We start from the raw sequence: 27,316 nt of genomic DNA, 5'->3' as shown, positions 1-27,316 counted from the left end.
TCTCAGAGTATCTTCTTTTAGCCACTCTGATTTCCTTGTTCAGTGTGTTCCTGGCCTGATTGTACAAGACTTTATCCCCAACTCTGTAAGCATCCTCTTTGGCCTGACGAAGCTGCCTGAGTTCTGCTGTAAACCATGGTTTGTCGTTGTTAAATGTTAAAGAAGTCCTAGTACGAATGCACATATCCTCACAGAATCCTCACATATCCTTCTTTCTTTCTTTCTTTCTTTCTTTCTTTCTTTCCTTCCTTCCATTCTTTCTTTCTTTCTTTCCTTCCTTTCCTTCCTGCCTTTCTTGACCAGTTTTGTAATATTTACCCTTTTAAAAATGTTTATAGTTTCAAGTTCTCACTTCAGTTTCTTTATGGTAAATATAATTTCTTACGTTTTTCTTTTGATATTGGGGTGAATAATTTTTTTTATTTAAACATTTTTAAAAATGTTATAAAAATCAGAACTCATTGAGAATACATTTTAAACACTTAATGTTTTATTTCATGTGAATAGGCCTTATTTAGATCTCAACCCTCAGACCTTAAAACTCTAAACTTAAAGAAAATGCCTTTCAGAAATGCATAATGTAATTTCTCTTCTTCTTTTTGACCTGGACATGTTCTTGACAGGTTTTGTAAGATTCACCCTTTTAAAAATGTTTATAGTTCCAACTTTTCACTTCAGTTTCTTTATGGTATATATCATTTATCATGTTTTTCTTTTGATTTGGGGGTGAAATATCATCCAGACTTTCTGGGTGACATTATTTTGTCTTATTTTTTTTAATATGTATTAATATTTATTAATTAATCTTTATATTTATAAAAATCAGAACTCACTGAGAACACATTTTAAACACTCAATGTTTTATTTCATGTGAGCTGGACACAGTTATAATACATTCATGTGTCACTGGCATTACCGTTTTGGTTTTTCTGTGGCCTGAAGCGCTCTCTATTGGCCACATGCAGGGTGAAAATGCCACTAAATGATTGCAACAGTTTATAAAAATGGCTTATACTGGCTTTAAACACTGCTTGAATAATTCCAGTCCACAGCTGCAATGCTGTGTTAGTATTTATCCACTATAATCCAGAACCAGAAGTATATTCTCTCTAAAGTGGTTTTATGAGCTGCCTTTAAGGCAATGTTAGTGTACATTAGCTTTAGCTTAGCAGAATGATTGATCCTTCAACCTCCCTGAACAAAAATGACCAAAAATCAATCTTTGGTCTGATTAAAAGTAATAATAAAGACATTATTAAGAAATGTTAAAACTCTTCCTCTTTTTAGGCATTCTAACTGATATTGCATATATCTGAGAGCTCAAAGCTCTGTTATAAAGTCATAAATTTCCAACATAAGAGCAGCTTATTCCTCTTTTGCGCTACTTTTAAAGAAGAAATCAGGTCACAGGTTTTGTCAGGAAGGGTAACTTGTTCTAAAAAGCTTACATGGTGCATCTGGAGAGAAAAACTGCCCATCTAGTACTAATTAAAGACCCCAAGAAGTGGTTTGATGAGCTCAGTTTTCTTGGCTGATTTATGCTGGTTTGGCTAGTCTCCCAGACGACAAGTGCCCAAAACCCCTCTAAAACCATCAAACCAGATCAGCCTGACCAGCTTAGTGGCAAACATACCGGCAAACCTCTCAAACTAGTTTAAGCAGTTTTTTTGTTCACACATGATGAGATGTTTCTGGAGCTTTCCATTGGAAATACAGTCAGTGACCATCAGTCTGGAGTTCTCTCTCCTCCAATGTGAGTCAGATGAGTTGTGTGGCATCAATCCCTGCATCATAAAGGAGACTTTCATTAGATAGTGTATAAGTCTGAAATGATTAGTCGACTTTATCGACAACGTCGACAATAAAGAAATTGTCAACCACAATTTAGTCGTTTGATCTCATTTAACGTAACATGAGATCACATTAAACTCTAATGATGATGCGCGAGAGCAGCACTGCAGTTCTGACTGAGGAGAGGAAGAATTACACAGATCACAGTCCAGGTGCACTCTAAACTTTCCAAACAGATTCAGGTGATGTAGATCATAAAGTATGAGGGAATTATAATGCAAAAAATACTAAATAAGTAAATACAGAAGCACTCTTGTTGTGGAATACAGTAAGTGGAGCCGGAGCTCTTTAAAGGAAACACCCTGGCGTTACATCTTAAATGCAGTTATATTTAATGCGTTATAGCTTTATTAAAGTTCAAATAATACGGAAGCAGATCATGTAAATAACTACAAACTCTGAAACTGGCATTTCTCTGTGCGGTCAGCGCCTCTTCTATGAGTTATGTGAATGTCTCGATTTAAAAGGGGAGAGATTGAGACTGCACCCGGCTGATTCACACTCTGTCATGGGACACTCATCCCTCAAACGCACACGCTTAAAGCAGCTAGATTATAACATGATGACTCGACTTACTGAATCATAATATATGTGACACTGTGCATTTCTTATCAGGAAGAAAATTGGCAATCCGCAGCTTTATTAATAAGAGAGAGTTAGTTTTTTTGTGAGTTAAAGATGGATTGAAGTGAACAGAAAGGTGAGAGAGGGTAGTCGTTGCCCCATTATACACTGAAACAAAATAAGTTTTTGATTTGTTTTAGTTTTTGTTTGTTTTCCAGTATAAATATCTAAAACTGCTTTAAAACAGCGTACATTTACTTTAGCTGCTATACAGCAGAAGAAAACATTGTTATCTGAGAATGTTGAATATAATATTAAAAATACAAATATTGTAAAATATCTAAAAATCCTTTAAAAAAAGATGCATTCACCTGAGAAGCAGCATATAAGATATTTAGACTTGCTTTTAGAGAATATAATGTGAAAAAATACACTTATATTTAAGATACATTCTCTTAAAGCAAGTCTAAATATCTTATATGTCAAGTAAATGTATCTTGTTTTAAGGATTTTTAGACCATTTTAAATGGAAAACAAGACAAAAACACTTGATAACAATATAATTTTTTACTGAATTAAACTTAAAAAGTTTTTATTCCCTTTAATTCAGTGAATGTCATTTAGAGGTATTTTTAAAAGATGATTTTGTCCTCTTTATTGTTAGTAAGCATGTTTAATACAACCTTTTAAGTCGGGGCACAAGCTGAATAATCGGTTAAGAGCTAATGATTAATCGTTGCAATAATCGCCAGATAGTCGAATAATCATTCTAATAATCGTTAGATTAATCGATTATCAAAATAATCATTAGTTGCAGCCCTAATAGTGTAGTCTCGTGTCTCACACATCACAGACAGGGTCACAAGCCTCATTCATTATACAAATGCCCCTTTCAGAATGTGCTGATCGATGATTATGTGCAAATGTCTCCATGGAACAGATCCCAGAAAAAATTAAAGAGTTGCCAATAAACATTTAAAACGGCCTAATCAGAAATAATGACATTCAATATCCATGATAGTTTGGCACAAGGTGATACTTTAAACTTGTCCACTTCAAAAAAAATCTTAATTACAACTATGTAAACATTCTTTAAAAACATCTATTTATTTGCATAGCGATGTTGTGCAAGATAAGAATTGTTTTGTTTTTTTTACCCTATTTGCGAATAGTGATTTCTTGTTTTAAACATAAACTTCACTCAATTTTATTGTATTTTATGGAAGCCCATTTCTGTCATATTTCTTTTTTAAATCATGCTTTGGTAAGTCATAATTATGAGATATACAGTAAATTCATAATTATCAGATTAAGTCTCTCAATATTATGGAAGACAATTTCCACCACATAAAAAAGTGCTTTGGTAAATCATAATTTTGAGATAAAAAGTCATAACTATGAGTTACTAAATCCTAATTATGAGATGACTTTTATCTAATTTTGACTTTGCATTTTTTTCTCATAAGTTTTACTTTTAATATCAGAATTTTGACTTCATCTCGTAATTTTGATTTTTTTAATCTCAATATGACTTTGTATCTCTTAATTATCACTCATCAAAGAACTGTTTTTTTATTTAGCAGAAATGGGCTTCCAAACATTATGACTTACTATCTAATAATTGTAACCTTTTTTGTCTTGCAATTTAGACTTTTTATCTCAAAATTATGACTTTAAATCTAATAATTATGACTTTAATAATGCATAAGAGAAAGGTTGAGGAATACTAAAAAGGTGTGGGCACAACTAGGGATACCATAATTATTACTTATCAAAGCAAATAAAAAAATGTCCATATGGCGGTAAGGTCATAAAGTTTTTGTCATAAAGTTTCCACAAGTATTTATGAAAAAATATTTACTCAATTCACATACATTCTCTGAACACAAGTCTTATTATCTTACACAGTTTTGCTTCTTTAGTCATTGTTTTTTTTAAAGGAATAGTCATTTACTCACCCTCATGTTGTTCCAACATGAAAAGTTATGTCAGGCAGAATGATATGGACTGACAGCCTCAGTCACCATTCACTTTTACTGTATGGAAAACAAAATGCAATGAATGGTCACTGAGTGTTCTATGGAAGACAGGAAGTCATACGGGTTTGGAACAGCATAAGGGTGAGTAAATGATGATGTCAAAAATCTCTGTAAGGATTTTTTTTTCACTAGAAAACATAACAAAAGTACTGATTAAGATAATAAGTTTTGTTGCATCATTAATGTAGCTGTTGATTCAACAAACCCAAATGTTCTTGCATTGTTAAAGACTCAAATTAAGTGCTAAAGTAACATAACATAATTTGGCCACTACCTGATCTACCAATGCCAAGACTGCACTCGCTTATCACCGTGATTTATTGGTGTAATTTATACGCCCTGTTTGGCTGAGTGTTGAGGACAGCAAATCTGATTGAGCTAGAGTTTTGTAATGCTGCAGTGTGCTGTCTTTATTACGATCTTAGTGTAAATGCCAGACTGTTGATTTGGAACGCTTTTTAATAGCTGCAGAGAGAGAAGATTGTGATAGCTATGCGCTCTGGCTTTGGACATACATCCCTTAAACGGACAAGATGAAATGATACAGAATAATAATGTCACTGGTCACATTGTTTAGCATTTAACCCGTTAATGTATACCTTGGATCTTTAGTGACCTGTGACCTTATTCCACCCCCTACCGAGTTGTGCCCACACCTTTTTAGTATTCCTCAACCTTTCTCTTATGAATTGTGAAAAAAAAAAAAAAAAAAAGTTTTGTGCTCAGTTAACACAAGCGTATAGGGTCATTATAGACCCGAGACACTGTATGTAGTAGTGTTGCACTTTGTTTGCACTTCCATAAATCATATTTGTATGATTATTTCATATCTATATACGTTTATTATCACAGGATATATTTTTTTGTTTATTACAAGACACTATATTCATACAAACGACTACCTGCGCAATGGTGAATTAACACATATGCGTGTGCACATACATATTATGCATGCTATTTGTTCCTCAAGGTGGTGCTGATGTTTCAGTGATTGGCTTGATTTCAATCTGGACTGTTTGAGGCCTAGGCCTACCTGGAATCCACCTGCTGGAGGACAGCACCTATGGGAGCCAAAACAGCATTCTACGGATCCTCTGGGTGACTCGCTTCTCCTACTTAATTTTTGATTATGGCCTTGTAGCACATAAACTAGATGAATTAGATGTGGACCCTGGATGAACTGGAATGACTGTGTTTCTCCTGGTCTGTCCTTAACATAACGGCATTTAAGCTGACATCATGTACTTTTTTATATTTTTGATGCTTATTTAATGCAACCCTGGATTAAATGAACTAAATGGGCATAACAGGGAGAGTGAATTCACCGTGTTACATTCCAGAACATTCTCAATTTCTTGGATGAAAGTTATTGAGTCATTTCACCAGTCAATCCGTCCACGGCATCAATTGAAGATTTACCATTCTCAAGTGCAAGTAAACGAGATTGTGTATCTTCAGAGTCTAATGCTGTTAACAGACTATTTTGTCGTCTCAGAGGACTTCTTCTCACAGTTTGTAGGTGACGGCATTTCTGATAAACCAATTTCTGTCGAATCAAAATTGCAATGTATGGTTATGCTTTTATTGATGCTGTCTGGAAATGTTCAGCCCAATCCTGGGCCTACTACCTCTGTGCAATGTTTACCTGCTTCAGATTTTAAAAGTAGATCAGGACTTGGTTTTATATATTTAAATGTTAGAAGTCTTGTTCCTAAAATGGATATGATTAAGATTTGGGCAAATACGACAAACGCTGACATAATGGTTTTATCCAAGAACTGTGTGATTCCTTAAACCTTGTGCAACTTATTAATGCACCAACATGGCCAAATCCCAAAGCACAAAATCAATCTACCTTGCTTGATTTAATTATATCGAATACATCTTATAAATACACTTAGATTGGCATATTTTGCAATGATGTTAGCGATCATTGTGCTATTGCTTGTGTTAGGAATGCAAAATTTCCCACGGTAAAACACTGTTTCATTTTTAAAAGATATTTTTAAAGTTTTGAAGAGCAGGCTTTTCTGCACGATTTGTGCTACAGTGACCGGATGTTAAAATGGCATGGGAATATTTTCATTCAATCTATTTGTCTATCTCTAATAAACATGTTCCCATTAAGAAGTTTAGGATCAGTGGTAGGGACAATCCCTGGTTCTCTGACAGTCTTTCAGAGCTAATTAGTTTAAGAAATAAATCACGGGCCCAAGCTAGATTTACAAGCTCCACTGCTGATTGGACTACATTTAGAATGCTAAGGAACAAGTGTCCTTAATGATTAGACATTCTAAATCAGAGTTTTATCTTAAGTCAGTTACAGAGAACCTAAATAACCGCTCGAAATTCTGAAAACGTATTTAAACTTTGTCAGGTACACATGTTGCTTCAAGCCTCCCTGAACGTGTTCTGGTTGGTTCCGAGGAAATAAAGGACAAGTCCGCTATGGTCAGTCAGTTTAACAAATACTTTATCCATGCTGGGTCTGTACTTGATAGCACAAATAAAAATACATCAGTCCCTTGTTCTATCACCACAGAAATTGATGGAAATCAGGATTTGTTTTATTTTAAACCCATTTCAGTTGCTCAAGTTTGTAAAGCTCTTTGACGCTGACAACCACCCCTGGAGTTGCAGGGCATGCTGAGTGACTCCAGCCAGGTCTCCTAAGCAACCAAATTGGCCCGGTTGCTAGGGAGGGTAGAGTCACATGGGGTAACCTCCTTGTGGTCGCTATAATGTGGTTCTCGCTCTCGGTGGGGCCCGTGGTGAGTTGTGTGTGGATGCCGCAGAGAATAGTGTGACGCCTCCACACGCACTAGGTCTCAGCGGTAACGCGCTCAACAAGCCACGTGATAAGATGCGCAGATTGACAGTCTCAGACGCGGAGGCAACTGAGATTCGTCATCCGCCACCTGGATTGAGGCGAATCACTACACCACCACGAGGACTTAGAGCGCACTGGGAATTGGCATTCCAAATTGGGGAGAAAAGGGGAGAAAATAACAACAACAAAAAAAACTTTGTAAAGCTCTGAAAGACATTGACCACAAAAAGCCTGCAGGTCCATACAATCTGGATCTTTATCTTGTAAAGGTGGCGGCAGATATTATTGCTGAGCCCATTACTTATATTTTTAATTTGAGTCTTTTGACAAATTCAGTACCTAAAATGTGGAAAGCTGCTTATGTTCGCCACTTACTTAAAGGTGGAGACCCCTCAGAGTTGAACAACTATCGTCCGATTTCCAAACTTTTTAGTCCTGGCTAAGATCTTTGAATCACAGGTAAATTTGCAGTTAAAACAGTTTTTATTTGATAATAATATTTTAAGTGATTTTCAATCTGGCTTTAGAACTGGTCACAGTACCATTACTGCTGCTATGGCTGTGACAAATGATCCTTTTGGTACCTTGGAAAAAAGCAGCATTGCACTGCCTTATTTGTGGATCTATCTAAGGCGTTTGATTCAGTGGACCATGAATTGCTGCTGAACAAACGTAGGAATGCTGGTCTTGGTCCTAAGGCTGTTAAATGGTTCAGAAATTATTTTGTAGATTGAACTCAGTGTGTCTATGTAGAGGGCCATCCAATCTGTTTTTCTTGAGATAACTAAAGGTGTCCCCCAGGGTTCCATTTTGGGACCTATTTTGTTTTCCATTTTTGTAAATTAATTGGGTAATGACATTCAAGCAAAATTACACCTGTATGTAGATGACACTGCAATGTTTACATATGCTCCCTCCATAGTACAGGAAGTGCAAGAGCTTCAGCCTGCATTTCATTCATTACAAACTGCTCTGTTGAGTTTACAACTGGTTTTGAATGCTCAGAAAACAAAGTTTATGGTTTTCTCAAAAGCTCGTTTACTTGATGATGTTAGCATTCTCATGTCCGGTGGTAAATCCATTGAAAGGGTGTGCTCGTACAAGTATTTGGGTATATGGATAGACGACAAGCTTATATTTAATGTACATATTGCTAATCTAGTTAGGAAGCTCAAAGTAAAGATTGGCTTTTATTTTAGACATAAATCTTGCTTTACTTTTAATGCCAAGAAAAAACTTGTGGAAGCTACTTTTCTGCCTGTGATTGATTACGGTGACACATTGCATATGCATGCAGCTTCCTCGATTTTACGGAGCCTTGATTCAGTGTACCATGCATCTCTATGTTTCATTACAAATGCAAAGTCTCTTACCATTGTATTCTTATTATTGTATTACCATTGCCAATCGCAGACAACAGCACTGGTATATTTTTATCTATAAAGCTATACTAGGTAAACTTCCAGCCTACCTCTGTACCCTTCTCTGTCTCAGCTTTGGAAGTTACCAGCTGCACTCTTCCAGGTGGTTGCTTTTTAATTTACCACAGGTTGTGACAGATCTGGGGAAAACTGCATTTTCCTACTATGCTCCTTGGATATGGAATAATATACAGAACGATCTAAAATTAAACTTATTTATATCCAGTGATGAATTTAAGGGCATCATAAAGAATATGGTGAAGGAGGCATGTGATTGTTTTTTTGTGAGAGACCACTGTGTTTAACTCTTATGTACTGTTGGGGTAAATTTTGACCCCTTTTGATCTTTGCTGCTTTAAAAAACATGGTTTCCTTCAACTCAGTGGCATGAAATTTAGTGGCTTTTCCTACATTTACTATATACACACACACACACACAAAAAATTAGGCTATAATCTGGTGGTGTGGTGGTTTGACAAAACTACTCACACTCTTACTGTTCGGGGTCAAATTTGACTCCACATAGGAAATGAATGGGGGAGACGATAAAACCGAGCATTTTTTTTAATTTGTCAAATAATATCAATAAATCAGCCACAATGCAGAACACACACACACACACACATAAATCAAGGGATGATACTATAACACATCCACAATGCAGAACACACATGCTTTCTCACACACACAATCACACACAGGAATGAATATGTCCCAGCTAACAAAAAAAGGTCCTCAGAACTTCCCCTAAATGACCTCTACGAATGTCCCACGAACGTCCATGTGTAGGGTCCTCTTGCCGTCCTCCGGACGTTCAAGGGGATGTTCACAGGACGTCTATTCAGGACATTTAGGGGACATTCACAGAGGCCATTTAGGGGACATTCTGAGGACATTTTTTTGTTAGCTGGGTTAGTTTAATTTTGCCTTTGTCTGAGTTGCAAGGTGTCAGGTCTGATGATAAAAGGGAACACATGGGCGAATGGATTTTGCAAGTGTTGTTATGGAAAGGTCAGATGAGGGACAATATAAGGACGGTCGCAAACTCTGGCCTGGATGAAAATTGGACTTATAGCGAACATTCGGAATGTCCTCAGAACGTCCGCCAGCGAACGTTACAAAGCGGACCAATTTTTTGTTATTAAGTTATTGAGTTGAATTGGGATGTTTAAAATAAAGGATAGGCAACAAAAATCTTACTAAGTCTTCTCTTTGTAATACCATGGTCAGTAATCATAATGTGGCATCATTGACACTTCAGAATACCTTAAAAAAAAAAAAAAAAAAAAAAAAACTTTGACAAAAATAGTGATTTTTAAATGTCCAAATATATATCCAAATGTATAACTTGTGATAAGATCTAAAAAAAAAACAGTTTGCTACAACCAGGCAAATGAGTGGACCTCTGCAGCCGTCCACTGGTTATAGTTGTAATTTCATGTGATTTTAATTGTAAAAATGTTTGCTTACCCCATGAATGAAATCGAGTATAATGTAGAGCTTCACTGAAGTGAATGTAACTTAAACATTTCTTATTTTATATGAATGGTGTATAGTAATTTTGAGGCAAATAAGGTCAAAAATACAATAAATCCCCCCCAAAAAACTGCACAACTTCACAGTTTATAAATTCATAAAGTGAGCGATATTGCATTTGATTGAAAAAAATTACACGAGTAGGGTACAAAATCTGGCAGATCTGAAATCAGATCAGAAATTATTTAACACAATTCTTGTAAAAGGCGTGTTTACAGACTTTCTGAAGGCATAAATCAATCCAATAATTGATGCTAAACACAGCATGTAAATGAATGGATTAAATATGCTGTAGATTTTAAAAATACCGGACCCAATTGCTGAGATGCTTTAATGATTTAAAATCACTATGTGATTTCCAGCTATGCAGTTGCTACTAAGGTGTCTTGAGTGGTTTTATGCAAGTTGACTTGGGTTTTTTAGGGGTTCTTCTTGTCTGAGGGAATGATTTGAGGGTGTTGCATATAATGTCTTTGACATTTCTCTTAGGTAAGGGCAACCGTTAAGGGATTTTCTACAGTGAGCCAGGTTTTACCGTAATAAAATTTTACTCTTATGGATGGACACAACATGTCTCTGCCAACTTTCAGAAGATCGGAAATGTCCTGACCTAAATTTTGGCAATTTTACCACATAGAAAATACTTTCACTTTATACTGTGTTTTTATTATAATTTTAATGACCAATAAAGTATCTCCGTATCATTATCGTGTTAATTATTGTCCAACTTCTTCTAAAGCAGCGCATAAATGGCATTGTCACGTGGCACCTGTTACTTTTCTCAGGATGCACCAATTACAAGTCGTTTGTGATTACTACATAAATATTTTTTATAGTACAACCCTCGAAACTAAGAGATTCAAACACTTTTTTTTGTGTACAAATGTTTCCTGTGAAAGTAAAAAAACGTCCTGAGTTTTTCATGCAGACCAGTAAATGAAGGATTCTGCTAATTCTGTCATTTTACCTATAAAAACCCTTCAGTAACACTTAAGGCTTATTTTCTGCAACACTGTTAAGTTTAAGGGAAACTTTAGGGTGATCTTTAGGGAAAATGACACTTAAGGTGCTTTATGCAACAGGGTACAGCTCTCAAACGCCCATCATTTGCTCACCATCGCATCATTTCTCATTTGTCCACATCTTCTTCCACCCCAAAGGCAGAGTCTGAGCACTGGCAGACAGATGTAATTATCCACCTACCCCAAAGTAAAACCGTCCTGCACATTTATGTCTATTTTATGACTGCTCCTAGAATAGCTTTTGCATGAGGAATAGATCATAGCTGATATACCTTTTATTATTGCTGCAGGTTAAAGGAATAGTTCACCCAAAAAGTAAACGCCTTTCATCATTTATTCACCCTCATGTTGTTCTTGACTATATGACTTTTTACATGAAACACAAGGAGATGTTAGGCAGAATGTCACCATTCACTTTCATTGCATAATATCTCCTTTGGTGTCCTGCAAAAGAAAGTCATTTAGATTAGAGATCGACCGATATATCGGTTTTACGATATATCGGGCCGGTAGTTGCATTTTGAAACTATCGATTATCTTCAAAAATCAATGGCGATTGTTGCTGATAGTTTTTTGTATTATTATTCATCCGTTTTTGCCACTGGAAGGTTCTACAGTTAGAACTCTGTGACGAGGAGGAGGGCGTGGCCGGGCCGTGAGGGTGCACGGCCGGCGGCGAGTCACCTAATCAGTGAGAGAGAGAGAGAAAAGCTGGCTCGCCGGTCCCGAACACGCCGTCCACTGGTCCTCATCCGCTCCGCCCCCTGGCGGACAGCAGCAGGTCCTCCGTCCCCTGGTGGCCGGCAACGGCTCCTCCGCTTCCTGGCGGATGGTAGCGACCCAGTCCATCTCCTGGCGGATGGCAGGGGCGAGTTCTCCCGAACAGCGTGCTCATCCTCCTTCCTGGGTTTCAGCACCAAATGTAAAAGACCTCTGTTCAGTCGGGAAAGGAGGAAGCTGGGACCCGGCTGAGCAGTCAACATAAAGTCCCTCATTGGCATCTCCGGCTCCCCTTTATCTCTCTCTCATGCACCCTCACGGCGCCGGCCGTGCACCCTCACGGCCCAGCCACGCCCTCCTCCTCGTCACAAACTCCTTGGTTCTACAGTATAACAGCGGCCTATAGAGGTGAAATAAAAACAATCACTGACTCCGCATGGAGTTTGTTGTGCCATGTGACTACTACTATTGATGAATGATGATTTACTGTTGATGAATTACTACTCATACTGTATTTGTTAAACTATGAAAATGTTTACTTTATAGTGTTTATATTGTAATTAGAGCTGTCAAAGTTAACTCGATAACACATGCATTTCATTTAAAACGGTCAATGTTTTTTTCTTAATCGCGATTAGTGCATTTACCGATTTACATTAGATTCTGGCAGTTTATTCAGCTCCGTGTGAGTTCTGAACACTGGTTGGAGTAGGGTGGAACCTTTGCGATGTGTCCATCCAGGGTCATTACACTGATGCACACACCACAAACACACACTGCAGTGATTCCGTGTCAGTGATCAAAGAGATTTAAAGCATATTGCAATGAATACTCAACCTATTAATTTAGAAAGGAGTTCTTTTAATTAGTAAACCTCCCATTTAGACTTTGGGTAACGTTTATTGTTACTTAAATTGGTGCTATGTCAGTGCATTTCTCTCTTTAAACTGTGAAAGGCTTTGTTTGAAAAATGTGAATAAAGATTTATCGTTACTTGCTATTTTATTTTATTTCCTAAGAAGGAAATAAATGCATTTTGCCAGGAAAAGAAGTGTATAATGTCAAATTTCAAAATCTGCTATTAATCACGATTAACTGAAAAATTATGCGATTAATCGTGATTAAAATTTTAATTGACTGACAACACTAATTGTAATACATTGTAGATGATTTTAAAAGTGCATGTTTTGTTTCCCTTTATGTGTTTGTGTGAGCAGGGTGCACAGACTTTTCAGAATAAGAGTCCTTGCCGTATTGCCCGCTTGTTCATAGCTATAGGTCCCATGTGAACCATAAAACAATTTTTGTGGTGGTTGTTGCGATTTTGATTGCACAATAAACTGTTTATTAATTCTGGACTATGGTGTATTCCCAAAAATTGTAAAAATAAATACATTCAATAAAAAAATATATTTTTTTTTCTCCCCTTTTCTCCGCAATTTGGAATGCCCAATTCCCAATGCGCTCTAGGTCCTCGTGGTAGCGTAGTGACTCGCCTCAATCTGGGTGTGCGGAGTATGAATCTCAGTTGCCTCCGTGTCTGAGACCGTCAATCTGCGCATCTTATCCCACGGCTTGTAGAGCGTGTTACCGTGGAGAACTAGTGCGTGTGGAGGCTTCACGCTATTCTCCGCAGCATCCACGCACAACTCACCACGTGCCCCCACCGAGAGTGAGAACCACATTATAGTGACCACGAGGAGGTTGCCCCAACGTGACTCTACCCACCCAAGCAACCGGGCCAATTGGTTGCTTAGGAAGCCTGACTGGAGTCACTCAGCATGTCCTGGATTCGAACTTGCGACTCCAGGTGTGGTAGTCAGCGTCTTTACTTGCTGAGTTACTCAGGCCCCCAATAAAACCAATTTTTAAACTACCAGGCCGATTAGGTTATCGGCCTTTTCCACCAGCTTAGTTATTACATTGTTAATATCTTTTATGAAACTCAAGAAGCAGACGATTTCTCTATTTGCTCTCTATATAATCTCACTGCAGTGTGTGCAATACAATTGAGATATTAAAGAGATCTCATTTGTGATCTTTCTTTTCTACGGTTTGAGTGTTAACTGATTCAGTGACAGATTAAAAGCCACTTGCAAATAATGACATGTTCACCATGATCTTGAATAGGTTTGTTTTAACAGAAGATGAAGACATGGTTTCCCAAAAAGACACTGTTTAGCCAGAAAGAGGGCACCGAAATGTGGGAGTTTTCTGTAAATAGATGTCTATGAAAACATCCGTTATGTTAGGGTGACTTTTCTGCAATAGCCTTTGGTCGCAGCACTACTTCCTGGTTTGAGCCCAGCTGTCATGGGCCCTTGCATCTAGTGGGTGGTCATCATTGTAAATTATGTCTGAAAATGCCAGTGTTTATGTGACCATGACAAATATTGTACGAGCTTGCCTCACTCGGTTAGGCCTTGAGCCAAGTGGTTTCTAATGAAAACCAGACAAAAAGGAATGGCCCAAAAACTATAAAAACAAAACACTGCAGAGACACATACCTTCCACTAGAGGACAATGACCCTCTACTGCCAAACCGTAACTACTGTTTTCAAAACCCAGCAGGCAAAAACCAGTTACTTTTGTTCAAAACCACAAACACGAAGATGACATCTGCCATTTTAACTTCAACCCCAGAGGAATGTAGAATACGGGATAGTGTTGAATTTACGTTTTCAGCTTTTTGAATGATAAATCCTCATTTTTAAAGCAACAAGCCCCGGAATGCTGTATGTTGCAGTGATTTTATCATGCAAAAGGGGTGTTTACCCCATTAATGATGGTAAAATCAGTGTAACACAGCCTAGAGAGGCTTATTGCTTTTATAAAAGAGCAGCAATATGATAAAAGATACCAGGGTTCAATAAATTGTTACATTTATGAAAATAAATTATCAGAATTAACAATTCTTCATCTAAGAAATACAGTTAATTATCCCTGGCTGTTTACAGAATGGTGTGATTAAGCAAAATCAAGGGATTGTGCTATTAACTAATAGTGAAAACTGACAATTACACAATTCCATTTCAGTGTACTGAACATGTTGCAACGTGTTTTAACATGTTTTTTGCAGCGGTTGAGTATTCTAACCAATCTCATACATGTCCGTTGAACAATGAAACTGAATCAGAGGCACTTAAATTAGTCTAATGTATAATTCTCTCAGTAATGATGACAACCGATCCTAATGTGCAAGTTTTAAAAAGTTGACACTCAGGTGCTTGCCTTTTGTTTCACATCTGTTCACGGTGGCACAGGAAAAGTAATGGTAAAAACATCACATGGCACTCTACAAGAAGCTAATAGGTACACCTGTACATCTACTTATTAATGCAATTATCCAATCAGCCAATTGTGTGGCAGCAGTGCAGTGTATAAAATCATGCAAATATGGGCCAGGAGCTTCAGTGAATGTTCACATCAACCATCAGAATGGGGAAAAAATGTGATCTCAGTGATTTGGACCGTGGCATGATTGTTGGTGCCAGACGGGCTTGTTTGAGAGTTTCTGTAACTGCTGATCTCCCGGGATTTTCACACGCAACAGTCTCTAGTGCAAATGATTTAAGCGATTAAGACTTGTGACTTTTAATGGTGCCTTGATCCAACCATGGAAGGAAAAAATAATTACAAGATATAAATTCAAAATTGCAAGAAAAAATTTGCTATTACCAGAAATGAAACTGCAATTGCGAGATATATAAAGTTGCAGTTACAGAAGATAAAAATGCAAATGCGAGATATAATTCTGCAAGAGCAAGATATATACTTGTAGCTTAAGTCACAATATTTATGAGAAATTTGCATTTGCAAGACAATTATGAAAATGTCACAATTGGGAGAAATCGCAATTACTACAAATAAAGTTTCAATTGTGAAATATAAATTTACAATTACAAGAAATAAAGTTGCAATTGTGATATATAAAGTTGCAATTGATATATACAGTTTCAATTGTGATATATAAAGTTTCAATTGTGAAATATAAATTTGCAATTACAAGAAATATAGTTGCAATTGATATATAAAGTTGCAATTGTGAAATATAAAGTTGCAATTGATGTTGTTGCAATTACAATAAATAAAGCTGCAAGACACATGGCTAAAGTCGCAATTAGGAGAAATAAAGTAGGAATTGAGATTTATAAAGTTGCAATTACGAAAAATAAAGTTGCAATTACGATAAATAAAGTTGCAAATGCAAAATATAAACTCACAATTGGAAGATATATAGCTAAAGTCGCAATTATGAGAAATAATGTTGCAATTGCAACATATAAAATCACAATTATGAGAAATAAAGTTGCAATTACATGAAATTTGGTTGCATTGCAAGATATAAAGTTGCAGTTTCAAAAAAGTTACAATTGTGAAATTTAAAGTATGAATTAATTTTTTTTCTTCCATGGTATGATCAAGGCAACATACCTGTATGATGATAACACACACTTACATTAAAGGAGGGACCCGAGCCATATCTAGAGACCAGAATATCATGGAGACTTGAGGGTGGATTCTTTGACTTGGGCATGTAAGCAAACACCTATCAACCGCCAAAACACCATAACATTGTGGCGGCAAGTTTTTCACAGGCAAGCAACACTCACATTTTTGTTCATTGATGGACACGGCAATATTATCTTCACTTTGTCTACTGCAGTGTAAGATGATCATTCCTAGAAAATCCAGCCTTGAAGCAACATGTTTGATGTTTTTGCATGTCTCAACAACAACCAGAAAAGACCAGATAAAATCAGCGATTCAACCGCAAATAGAACTTTCATTTATAGAACGTTTATCACACATCCTTGATTGCATCCTGAATTCCATGGCGATAAACTGCACAGCGCTGTACAAATGTTCTCCAAAAACTCAACCACCAGTCTGGCACCAAACTCTACATTCACCCTCTGTTCTGAGAAAAGGGAATGTGTTAGGGAAGAGTTTCGAAACTGTACAGCGTTTAACACCCTTCATCTGCCCCGAGGGTAAACAACAAAGCTCGGCGTAATCGGAGGAAACAAGTGCGGCATATTGATACCATGTTAGCCTGAGGAACATATGGAGGACATCTTTCATGACGCATAGTTAGCCGTATTAACTCTGAGTGTGTCTTCATTGCAAATGGTGCACTCTCTATTTCCAAGGAAATTATTTAATGATGTTCCATGTTTTTCTTTTCAAAGGGAGGTTTTTCCCAAAACAAACGTCCAATAAGACACATGTGGCCTCTTGTTACTAGCATTAAACTTTCAGAAGTGGGCCCTTTTGGGAAATAAAACCATTAGAAGTTGCTCAAAGCTCAGGAGACATAATTGATCAATGGATAATGTGTTAATTGTGTCTAAGATATTTCTCTTAGAATTTCTTTGGAGGAATAAATGAAAGAAATAAATTAAATCATTGTGGACAATTAATACAATATATGTAGATAGCATAGCTCAGATCATTGGGTCACAACATGGGGGTGAGTAGATTGACAGGATTTTCATTTTTGGGGTCAACTATCCCTTTAAACAATAGTCTCTGTCCTTTTATTCTCATTGCTTTCTAGGAGAAACAGCTGATAGATTAAATATATCTCATTTGGGATTTCTCTTTCCTATGGGTATACAGTATATTAGATTATTTATGTTTAGCAATGGTGTGTAGTGTCCACTTACCCTGAGTTTCGTCACCAAGAGGCATTCGGGTCCCTCGTGAACGAAAATGTATGTGTGCCAATATTGGACTGTGCATGTAAGTCTATATGTTTTTGTCTAAGGGTGTATTTGTTGGTATGTTGTCCTCTTTATTGATGATAGGACAACTTGGTTTTGTCTCCTTAAACTATGGTGGAGGAGAGTGTCTTGTGTTTTCCTGGGTAGGGGGGTGTCCTCATTTTGACCTGTCCATTCTGGGGGTATGGTGGAGGTCTTTGGGTTTTATTCGAAGGAGGTCTGTGGTTTTCCAGTTGCCCTTTGTGATGTTGGGGTTTGACTTTATATGTTCGATGTGGAAGGCAGGTGCCGTTGGCCTTGTTCTTTATCCTTTGCATTTCTGAGTTCTGTTTCCCAACTTTGCTGTCTTTATCCTCAACGGTAGCCAATTGCTGCTGAGTAGGGGATGGACTCACCTGGTTTCTCATTGGCGGAGGACTGTCAGTGTGAATTGCATTCACAGAAACGGGGCTGTGTGTGATAGAGGAACAGGAAGTCCTTGTTTTAGTGTCATTTTGCACTCCATTCCTCTGCGACACTTCCTGTTCAGCATTTGAGTTGTGGATTAAAGCCACAACACTAGTCCAACTGCTTCGGTGTCTGCCATCTTGAGCGATTCCATTGGATGGACTTGGGTCTTCTTCGGTAAGGTCGATGTTTGATGTTAGAATATCGATCTGTTGGACTACCTACACAGACGCAGAGTGATCATAACATAGTTAAAGGAAAAGTTCTGTCTTCATTAACTCACCCTTATGTCATTACAAACTAACAATCTGTCAAGCTCCCAAAGGACCCAAAAAATGACATGAATGAATGTAGTCCTTATGACTAGGGCACCGGATTTCAAGTCTTCTAAAGTCATACAATAGCTTTCTCTGAGAAACAGACCAACATTTTTGTTGGGAATCACTAAAAATCTTACCTTCTGTACTGTAAAAAATGTTCTGAATTTTAATGGAAAAAAACATGTAAAAATACTACAGTAAAAGAGAATGTTAATTGGTTTTCTGGTGGTTAGATTACCATGTACAGTGAAAAATTATATTATATTTAACAAGACAATATATTTAATTTCACTGTAAATATAGTAAAAAATGATATTTTAGAAGTAAAATGTATGATTTACCTTATAGTTCACTGAAAAATTATATTATGTTTAACAAGACAATGCATGTACTTCTACTGGAACTATTGTTAACATTTTTAAATTTTTACTATTTATAATTTAAATTGATTTGTTGAACACGTGCTACAAAACAGTATTGTCTCTTTAAGAAAATCGGCTGTTCTGTAAAAATCGTCTGTAAGTTCACAAAAGCATATTCAGTTCTGGTGGGTTGGTATATATATATATATATATATATATTTCTCCCCTTTTCTTCCCAATTTGGAATGCCCAATTCCCAATGTGCTCTAAGTCCTCGTGGTGGCGTAGTGACTCGCCTCAATCTGGGTGGCGGAGGACGAATCTCAGTTGCCTCCGCATCTGAGACATTCAATCTGTGCATCTTATCACGTGGCTTGTTGAGTCATAGTGCGTGTGGAGGCTTCACGCTATTCTCCGCAGCATCCACGCACAACTCACCACGCACACCACCGAGAGCGAGAACCACATTATAGCGACCACAAGGAGGTTACCCCATGTGACTCTACCCTCCCTAGCAACCGGGACAATTTGGCTGCTTAGGAGACCTGACTGGAGTCACTCAGCACGCCCTGGATTCAAACTCGTGACTCCAGGGGTGGTAGTCAGCGTCTTTACTCGCTGAGCTACCCAGGCCCCCGATGGGTTGGTATATTAACATTATTGTGAACTGTAAAATATACAGGCACCATAATGACATCCCATAATGCCTGAAACATAGTTTCAGTGAATATCTTGCAATCTCAGCTGCTAGGTTTTTTTACTTTAAATTTAACAGGATTATTATTTATTATTATTATTATTATTGTACAATGTTTCTTAGCTCTACATCCTATTTATATTTATAGTGTAAATTATGTGCCAATAAGGGCTAGGTGATATGTGAAAAAATTAGGGCTGTCAATCGATTACATTTTTTTCAGCGAATTAATTACATTATAAAAATAATAATTCCGATAATTAAAATATTTTACATTATTGTGACAGATAAGTTTGATTGAGAAGCATTGATAAGACAATACAAATGTTGACTTTAGAATCCAATATATTGTTTATTTCCATATTATTGAACATAAACTAATCACTGACCTACAGTCCACAGCAATCCGTTTTGCAATTAAATTTGTCCATCATTGCGAGATAGATTTCTAATAAGAGCTTGTCTAACGACACGTCAATGTACACGTGTCAGATGGAGTGTCTCACTTTTGTTGCGTCGTGTCATAAACAGACTGTTTTTAGGTCGATGTATCAAGTTAAACGTAGTTTGAAACACGTCTTGAGATCCCTGCGTCTGGATTTGCGCTACAGCAAGGTGTGTTTGAACGCAAGAACGTGTTCTCATCTTGTGCTGTCTGCTGTTGGTAAGTGTGTTTTTTTCTCTGTATAAGCTGCACGTTGCCTATACAGCTGGAGTTTTGTTTACTGCCCCCTGGAGAAAACAGGTGGTACTTCAAGCTTGATGTGCTCGGATGGCCCAGGGACATGATTAATTGCATTTTGTTTTTTTTACTCGAATCAACAAAAGCCTTTTTTAAGGCTGAATCAACAGTCTTAAAAATATATTTTCATGGTCGCCCAAAATGCCCACCACAGCTTTAGCAATAACATACGACATGATTTGATTTCAAAAGAAGACTTTCACAACTTCACAACTGGTTTAATTTCATGGCCTGTGTTAGGTTGAAGCAAATAAAAACAAGAAATATGACATTTATTCAAAGACTGTTGTTTCGGCACTCTCGTTATTTTTCTTATTGCCGCAAGGGGCCGTTCAGACCAAAAGTATTCTTGTGCTAAAATAACCTTGACACATGGCAAAGAATAGAACAGAATGCACAATGCATGTGTCTGAAAACATGTTTTCAAAACCTTACACGGTGTCTGAAAAGTGTGGTCCCTATCGGCACGAGACGCTAAAAGAAAAAGGTTGAGACACAGCACAACAGTCTAAGACGTCCATTTAGCCAACAGTGCAAGTTTGAATACGTAGAATTGCAAATGAAATTTCAAAGCTGCTGCGGTGGGCAAGATTCTGTGAAAAACAAATATTTGTTTTCATTATGTGCTTGCATTGTTAAAAATAAATAAATAAAGAGCTGCCTGAATGTTCTGCAAAATAGTCATACTGGTTTGGGGGTAGGTAAATTATGTCAGAATTTTCATGTTTGGGTGAACTATTCCTTTAAACTTGACTAAGAGAAAGTAAAATGACACTTCGCCTTTAAACTATGTTCTAAACAATCCTCACAGGTAAACATACATCACATGCAAAGATAAATATATCCACTGACATCATCCCCTTTTTGCACAACAGTCATTTCTAAAGCATTTAATGGAGGTCTTGATGCATCCATTGATACATATCTAAATAATTCAATTAATGTGTTTCATCCTGCACAGTCCATTATTACTAATGTCAATCTACATATTTAAAGCTAACTTTATGTATTGATTTTAAGATCTCAATGCTGTTTGTAATAGCCCTCTCCCTTTCAGAACACATAATACTCCTCTTCACATGAACATTTCAAATTCCACTGAATGAACTGCCATTACATTTTCCTTAGATGTGTATTTTGGGTCATAGTTGTTGGGTTCTGGAGGGATTCAGCAGATGCTTGCATTTGCTGTTTGTCAGAAAGGATTCAATATAAAGATGTTTGCGAAGAACACACAGTTATTATATTTCAACTTTCCAATCCACAATCTCTCTTCAGAGTCCTGACGCTTATTAAAATCCCATCTCAAATACACAAAACCCCAAATCACTGACAAACCTTGTTATAGTAAAGTTTCCTCATGGCTCATTTGTTTATACCTCCTCAAACAGAAAAGTACAGCACCAAGAAAACTCATTTCCCCCAGTGGGCAGCATTGTCATTAATTAGCTTTAATTTTAGATCTTGAATTACAATGAACACTATTGGGTTATTCCATGTCAAATCAACCAAACTTACCCTGCTTAAATTTTACATTTTAATACTTTTCTGAAGAAAGATGAAAGCTAAAATATTGAATGCAATGGATCAATATCTACTAAGTTATCCATTATTTTGTAGAGGAGGCTAAAAATGCTCATTTCCGCCTATGATTTTCGAGCAAAACTAGAGGTCAAAAGATAACCTTAGAAAGGCAGCATCATGATTCAATTTTTACACAGAGATAGGTAGGTCTATTACTAAAATCAGTTCATTTCAGCACCCCTTGTTGCCTTATATGCCAATGATGTGAGTCCAAAAATGGGAAAAAAACACTTTTTTTCTAAAGTTGGAGTGTCTATAACAACAGACATATTACAGATATCTAAATATCCTTTTAGATTCTGGTTCAGAACAAAGTTTTATTTTTGTATCTTCATTTTTAAGCCCCTATATGTTTAAATCCCAGAGATATTGGGATCTAAATGTGGTAAAAACATAATCAAAAACTGTTTTGAGCTCTAGTTGGAACGACCTTATTCGTTTCATATGTCGCATTTACCATTTCAGAATCTGATCTGACCCTCCTCACCTCTTTCATCTCCAACTGGACCTGTTTGAGACCACCCAGCACTTCTTCGAGCTCTGTAACCACTTGCTTGATCTGTTCTCGTACTGTTCCTTGGCTCTTCCTCTTGTTGCTATGGTTCTCCAGATCTACGCCCACCTGAGATGTCCCTGTTTCCTGCTCTGCTCCGTTTACCTTCAGCATGGGCCCATGGGCCCTGGAGCACCCTAGTTTGCTTGGGGGCACCTCCGTTGGGAAAAAAGCCACCTGTCCAGAGTTTGGCCCATTATAGTGAGCCTTACTAGGACTTGATTGTCTACTAGTCTCAGTAGAGTTGAAGCCATGTCGCTCTTCGGGATGCTGGAAAGACACTCGTCTCCTCGGACAGTGTCCGTTGTATGTGGATAACTTAACATTGTCCCATTGGGGCTGCTGCCGCTCTGAGACATACAACACCTTTGTGTTGTGACCTCTGACCTTCAGGTGTGGTGGAACATGGCTTCCATTGAATTTGTGCAGCGGCAACTCCGGATAATACCACCGCCGGACGCACCCGCATTCTTGCCGTATCTCTCTCACACAGGCGCAAGGGGCTTGCGGAGAGTTCAACGGCCTGTCCCACCAGGTATAGCATGGATGCTGAATCTCCTCGACGTAAACCTGCCGTGGCGGAGACGTGCCGCAAGTTCCCGTCCTTTCCGATCTGCCATCAGCAATCCCAAACTCCTTCGGGAACGGGGCTGTGCACTGGGCTATGCCAGGCTCCATGCGTAGACATGATCCATCCACAGGGCCACGTGTATGTTGGGGCCCCTGCTGCAAGCAATGGTGACAGAAAGCTGGTTGGAATGGAATGTGTCTCGCTGCCGTGCTCTCAGAGTGCATACCAGTCCGAAAGCCACTGGTCCAAACGACTTAGAAAACAACTGGTTTCCTACTCGTCATCTCTCCACCCAGGCCATCCACAATGCCTGCTTTTCTCATCTGCGCAACTCTAGTCTAGTCATTTCTCCTCAGATTTTCTCACACATACTGTCTCACTTTCCCTCTCCAACTTTTTGTTCTCCCTCAGAATCACCTCCCCCTTCCTTCCTCTTACTCTAACTTACTCTTGTTTTCCTACTTCTCCCTCTTGTTCTTCTCGAACGAAGCCTGTTGCCCTTTCTTCAATGGTGGGCCTCTTAACTTCTCCCTCCCTCCTGTTTTCTTTTCTCTCCAACCATTCTTATAATTCTTGCACTCACTTGCAGGCTTTCTTGTATACCTCTCTCCTACTTCACTCTTTCTCCTCCGCTATACCTTTCTCAAAACCCTTCTTCCAAGCTCTGTTTTTCCCACTGCGTAAAAGAAATTTCCTTCTGACTCAACTCACTCTTTCCCAAACTCCTAACACTTCCTCTCTGCACCTCTCTCTCGCGCTCTCTCAGGGTCGGGGCTCGTAAAGCGTTGACAGACGTGGTGGCTCCATGTGATTCCCGATCTTTCCCTCAGATCTTGCGCCTGGTTGCCACTCTGCAATTAAACGCAGTCAGGATTCCACGCCGCCTCAGATGGGGTGGAGAGAGCGAGAGACAGATGGGGAGAGAGGAGGTGGGGTTTCAGACGTTGCTGAAGCAGACAGGAGTGGTAAGAAGAGAGAGAGACTGAGAGAGGTGGGGAGGGGAGAGAGAGAGGCTCGGCCTCAGGAAAAGGGGGATTTTTAGCATAACTCCTTTCCCACAAGCCCACGTGAGCATGTGTGTTTGGGTGAATTGAAAGCATGCACCTTTTTCTCACGTGAATCAGCGTGCTTGTGCATTTGCTTATCTGAATAAAGTCAGCTGAGATACGTGCACAGTGTTTGTCATTTATTGGTTTCTTGTGACATGTTTAATGAACAACGAACAGCACAGTTTTGGACTTTTAATATATTTATATATAAAAAATAAAAGCATTGTAGAAAAATCATCTTGATTATTTATGTATTTTAAAATAAACACTCCTTTCAACTAAAATTCCTGTAGCAAAGCAAAATGACAAATGAGATCTCTTTAATATCTCTATTTCTTTCTCCTAGACAGCCATAGAGAGCAAATGGAAACTTTTGCTGAAGACCCCTGGTAATCTTACATGTGTCTCCTCTAGAGTTTCAGAAGAGATCTCATAAACCACTAACCCTAACCTAACTTTAGCCTAGCCTAACCCTAACCCTGAATGTCTCAAACTGTGGAACTCATATTTGCACAGATACTAAAGTGTGACGGTAAAAACGAGTTAAATGTTCTTCTAAACAGATGAGGATTTTAAACCGATAGTGTCAGAAAAAGCAAATATGAGATAAAAAATACAATTGCTAAAGCAACCAAATCATTTTGTGGTGCTTCTATGACACTTTTGGCTCACGTATCAACTCATGTGCTTTTCAGGACTCATACCCCGGTCCTTTGTATCACAAGTGCAACGCTCTATGAGTCAACCTACCGTGCAACTTGATCACAATCGAACAAGCTTGTAAATGTAGTTGGTTATGTAATGCAAACGTTAAAATGAGTCATGCACTATAGTAAAGGTGTTTAGATGTCATACGATAGCATTATGTGAGGAACAGGGTGAAAAGTAAGTATCTATGAACTGATAATCTGTCGTTTTACTCGTGATTTGTGTGAAAGTGAATAAAAGTAATTGTTTGCTGTAGCGCCTCTAGTGTTAACTTCATCAGGAAACTGACACGATACGTACAACGAGCCATGTAAAAATCAATTTGCAAAAGTGTAAGTATAGTAACGCGATTCTATGAGACCAGGTTGATTTTTATTATTTATCCTGACACAACATTGATACTTAAATGAAGCATATTTGAGAACTCCACGTCTCCCAGAGCTGTGACAGGGCAACCTCTGAGCAATATAATATTAATCTGGGTTCCCTTGATGTTGGTTTGGATACAGTACGCTGTGAATACCACAGAGATAAACACGACTGCGCCGATCAGTTCTGAGCAGCTGTCTCAACTGTAGAGCACAGGGTGTACAACAGTGTAAGCATTTCCTCACATTCATGGATTATTTCATAGTCATTGTGTCTTGAAATAGCTCCGTTAAATCGAGGATAAAGGTGCACATGCAGAAATCACTGCAAACCCCAGTCTAAAGATACAATACAAGCAGAGTTCTACTTAAGATTATACAATATTCAATAGGACTTATAGAGTCAAATACTGTAAGAATAATAATAGAAATGTGTGTAGGAATTTCAGTTAATCCAGTATAATCTCATCTAATCCCATTAGGATCCTTTAAGATTGGTTTCATGATGCAAACTTCAATCCTTCAATTTTTGGTCACTGACTTTTAGCCCAGTGAATTTCTACAAAGTAAAATCCAACTAAATTTTATCTCACTTGTTTATTTAGTTTGTCTACTAACGAGGTCCAACAGTGCATGCACTGTTTTCCGAAAGTCATGAAAATTCCCACCACAATGTCATTTCCAGCATATCTCAAATTCTGTTTTGTGTTTAATAGAATTCAGTGCTTGAAATGACGCTGATGGAAATGACATTTTTAACGTTTTTGTAATAAAATAGTCAATTACTTTGTCTTGATAAGGCTAATTTTATAGCTAACATATAATGTATCCTAAAAACACACAATTAAATAATATTTTCACACTTTTTGCATAATTTGGCAAAATTGCAGCTTGATTTGAAATGACTCCCAATAAAAATATTCTGCTCTCAAGTGATATTTCCCTTGATTTTTCTTTGTTTTGTCTCATATTTCATTTCATTGATACTTTTGTCCACTTGGTTCACAAGTACACTAACTTCTGAAAAACCTTTGTTAGGGACAAAACTGTTTGGTGTGCTGGAAAAGTCTGGGTCTGTGACAAGGCTAAAACTGAACATAGAATTTAAAGATGTTTGAAAAGTACATTTTACATTTGGCAGATGCTTTTAACCAAAGTGACTTACAGTGCCCTTATTACAGGGACAATCCCCCCAGAGCAACCTGGAGTTAAGTGCATTGCTCAAGCACGCAATGGTGATGGCTGTGGGGATCAAACCAGCAACCTTCTGATTACCAGTTATGTGCTTTAGCCCACTACACCACCACCACTCAAATAAATGAGTAACACAAATAAAAGTAACACAAATAAATGTAAAAGTAACACAAATAAATGATGATAGCCTAATAAAAAGTTTCCAAGTCATTTTTAATGTGACTTTAATATAACAAAAAGAAAGTTGAAGAAACACCCATATATCACAAACTATTTTTGTTGTTAAGTAAAGAGAAGCATGGACACTCTGCCTAACACCTCCTGGGACAACTAGATGGTGAGTAAATAATGACACATTTTTTTAACTCTTTTCATAAACATTTCAGAAAGGTGTATTTTAGTGTTAGCATGATTCGTCAGTCAATATTATTTAAGTTTTTATAAGCTTTTATTTATAAGAATAGAGAATGGATTTTCACCACATGGATATGTATGTGTGTGTGTGTGTGTGTGTGTGTGTGTGTATGTGTGTGTGTGTGGGGGGGGGGGGGGGGGGGGGCAGGTTTAAGTGCTTTACGAGGAAATTTATTTTAGGTTACAAACTGGTAATTACAAGGGTATTATGCTATAAATGTGGTTTATGAGGACATTTCTAGTGTCCCCATAATTGTAATCAATTAAAAAACATACTAAATTATGTTTTACTGAAAATGTAAAAATGCAAAAAGGTTTTTGTGAGGGTTAGGTTTAGGGGTAGGGTTAGGGTTAGGGGATAGAATCTATAGTTTGTACAGTATAAAAATAATAATGTCTATGGAGAGTCCTCATAATGATAGCTGCACCATCATGTGTGTGTGTGTGAGTGTGAGTGTGTGTGTTCTTGTATGTGTGTTTGTTTATTTCTGGACTTTTTTTCATTTTGTCTTGAAATCTAAAAGGTTTCCCTAAAGGCTTTCTTGCATCATGTAACTTCTTCTGCATGGCTGAACTTAATTCAAACCCAAATCCACAA

The 27,316-nt window shown here is 37.7% G+C and overlaps 1 protein-coding gene across 2 annotated transcripts; it reads right to left on the bottom strand.

The window, feature by feature from the left end:
- Positions 1-841: 841 nt before the first annotated feature.
- LOC127441441 (uncharacterized) lies at positions 842-23,935 on the bottom strand. 2 transcript variants are annotated; one of them, XM_051698886.1, is made up of 4 exons: positions 22,349-23,935; positions 17,653-18,377; positions 4,374-4,451; positions 842-1,784 (listed from the first exon to the last, which is right to left on the bottom strand). In XM_051698886.1, exons 1-2 carry the CDS (start codon positions 23,207-23,209, stop codon positions 17,814-17,816), a joined length of 1,425 nt encoding a protein of 474 aa, XP_051554846.1. In that variant the 5' UTR covers positions 23,210-23,935; the 3' UTR covers positions 842-1,784; positions 4,374-4,451; positions 17,653-17,813. The 2 variants fall into 2 exon arrangements, with proteins under 2 accessions (XP_051554846.1, XP_051554845.1); XM_051698885.1 differs by lacking the exon at positions 4,374-4,451.
- Positions 23,936-27,316: the final 3,381 nt, after the last annotated feature.

This window comes from Myxocyprinus asiaticus, chromosome 5 (assembly GCF_019703515.2).
Source record: "Myxocyprinus asiaticus isolate MX2 ecotype Aquarium Trade chromosome 5, UBuf_Myxa_2, whole genome shotgun sequence".
NCBI classification, from domain to species: domain Eukaryota; kingdom Metazoa; phylum Chordata; class Actinopteri; order Cypriniformes; family Catostomidae; genus Myxocyprinus; species Myxocyprinus asiaticus.
This window is presented reverse-complemented; position numbering and strand designations above follow the sequence as displayed.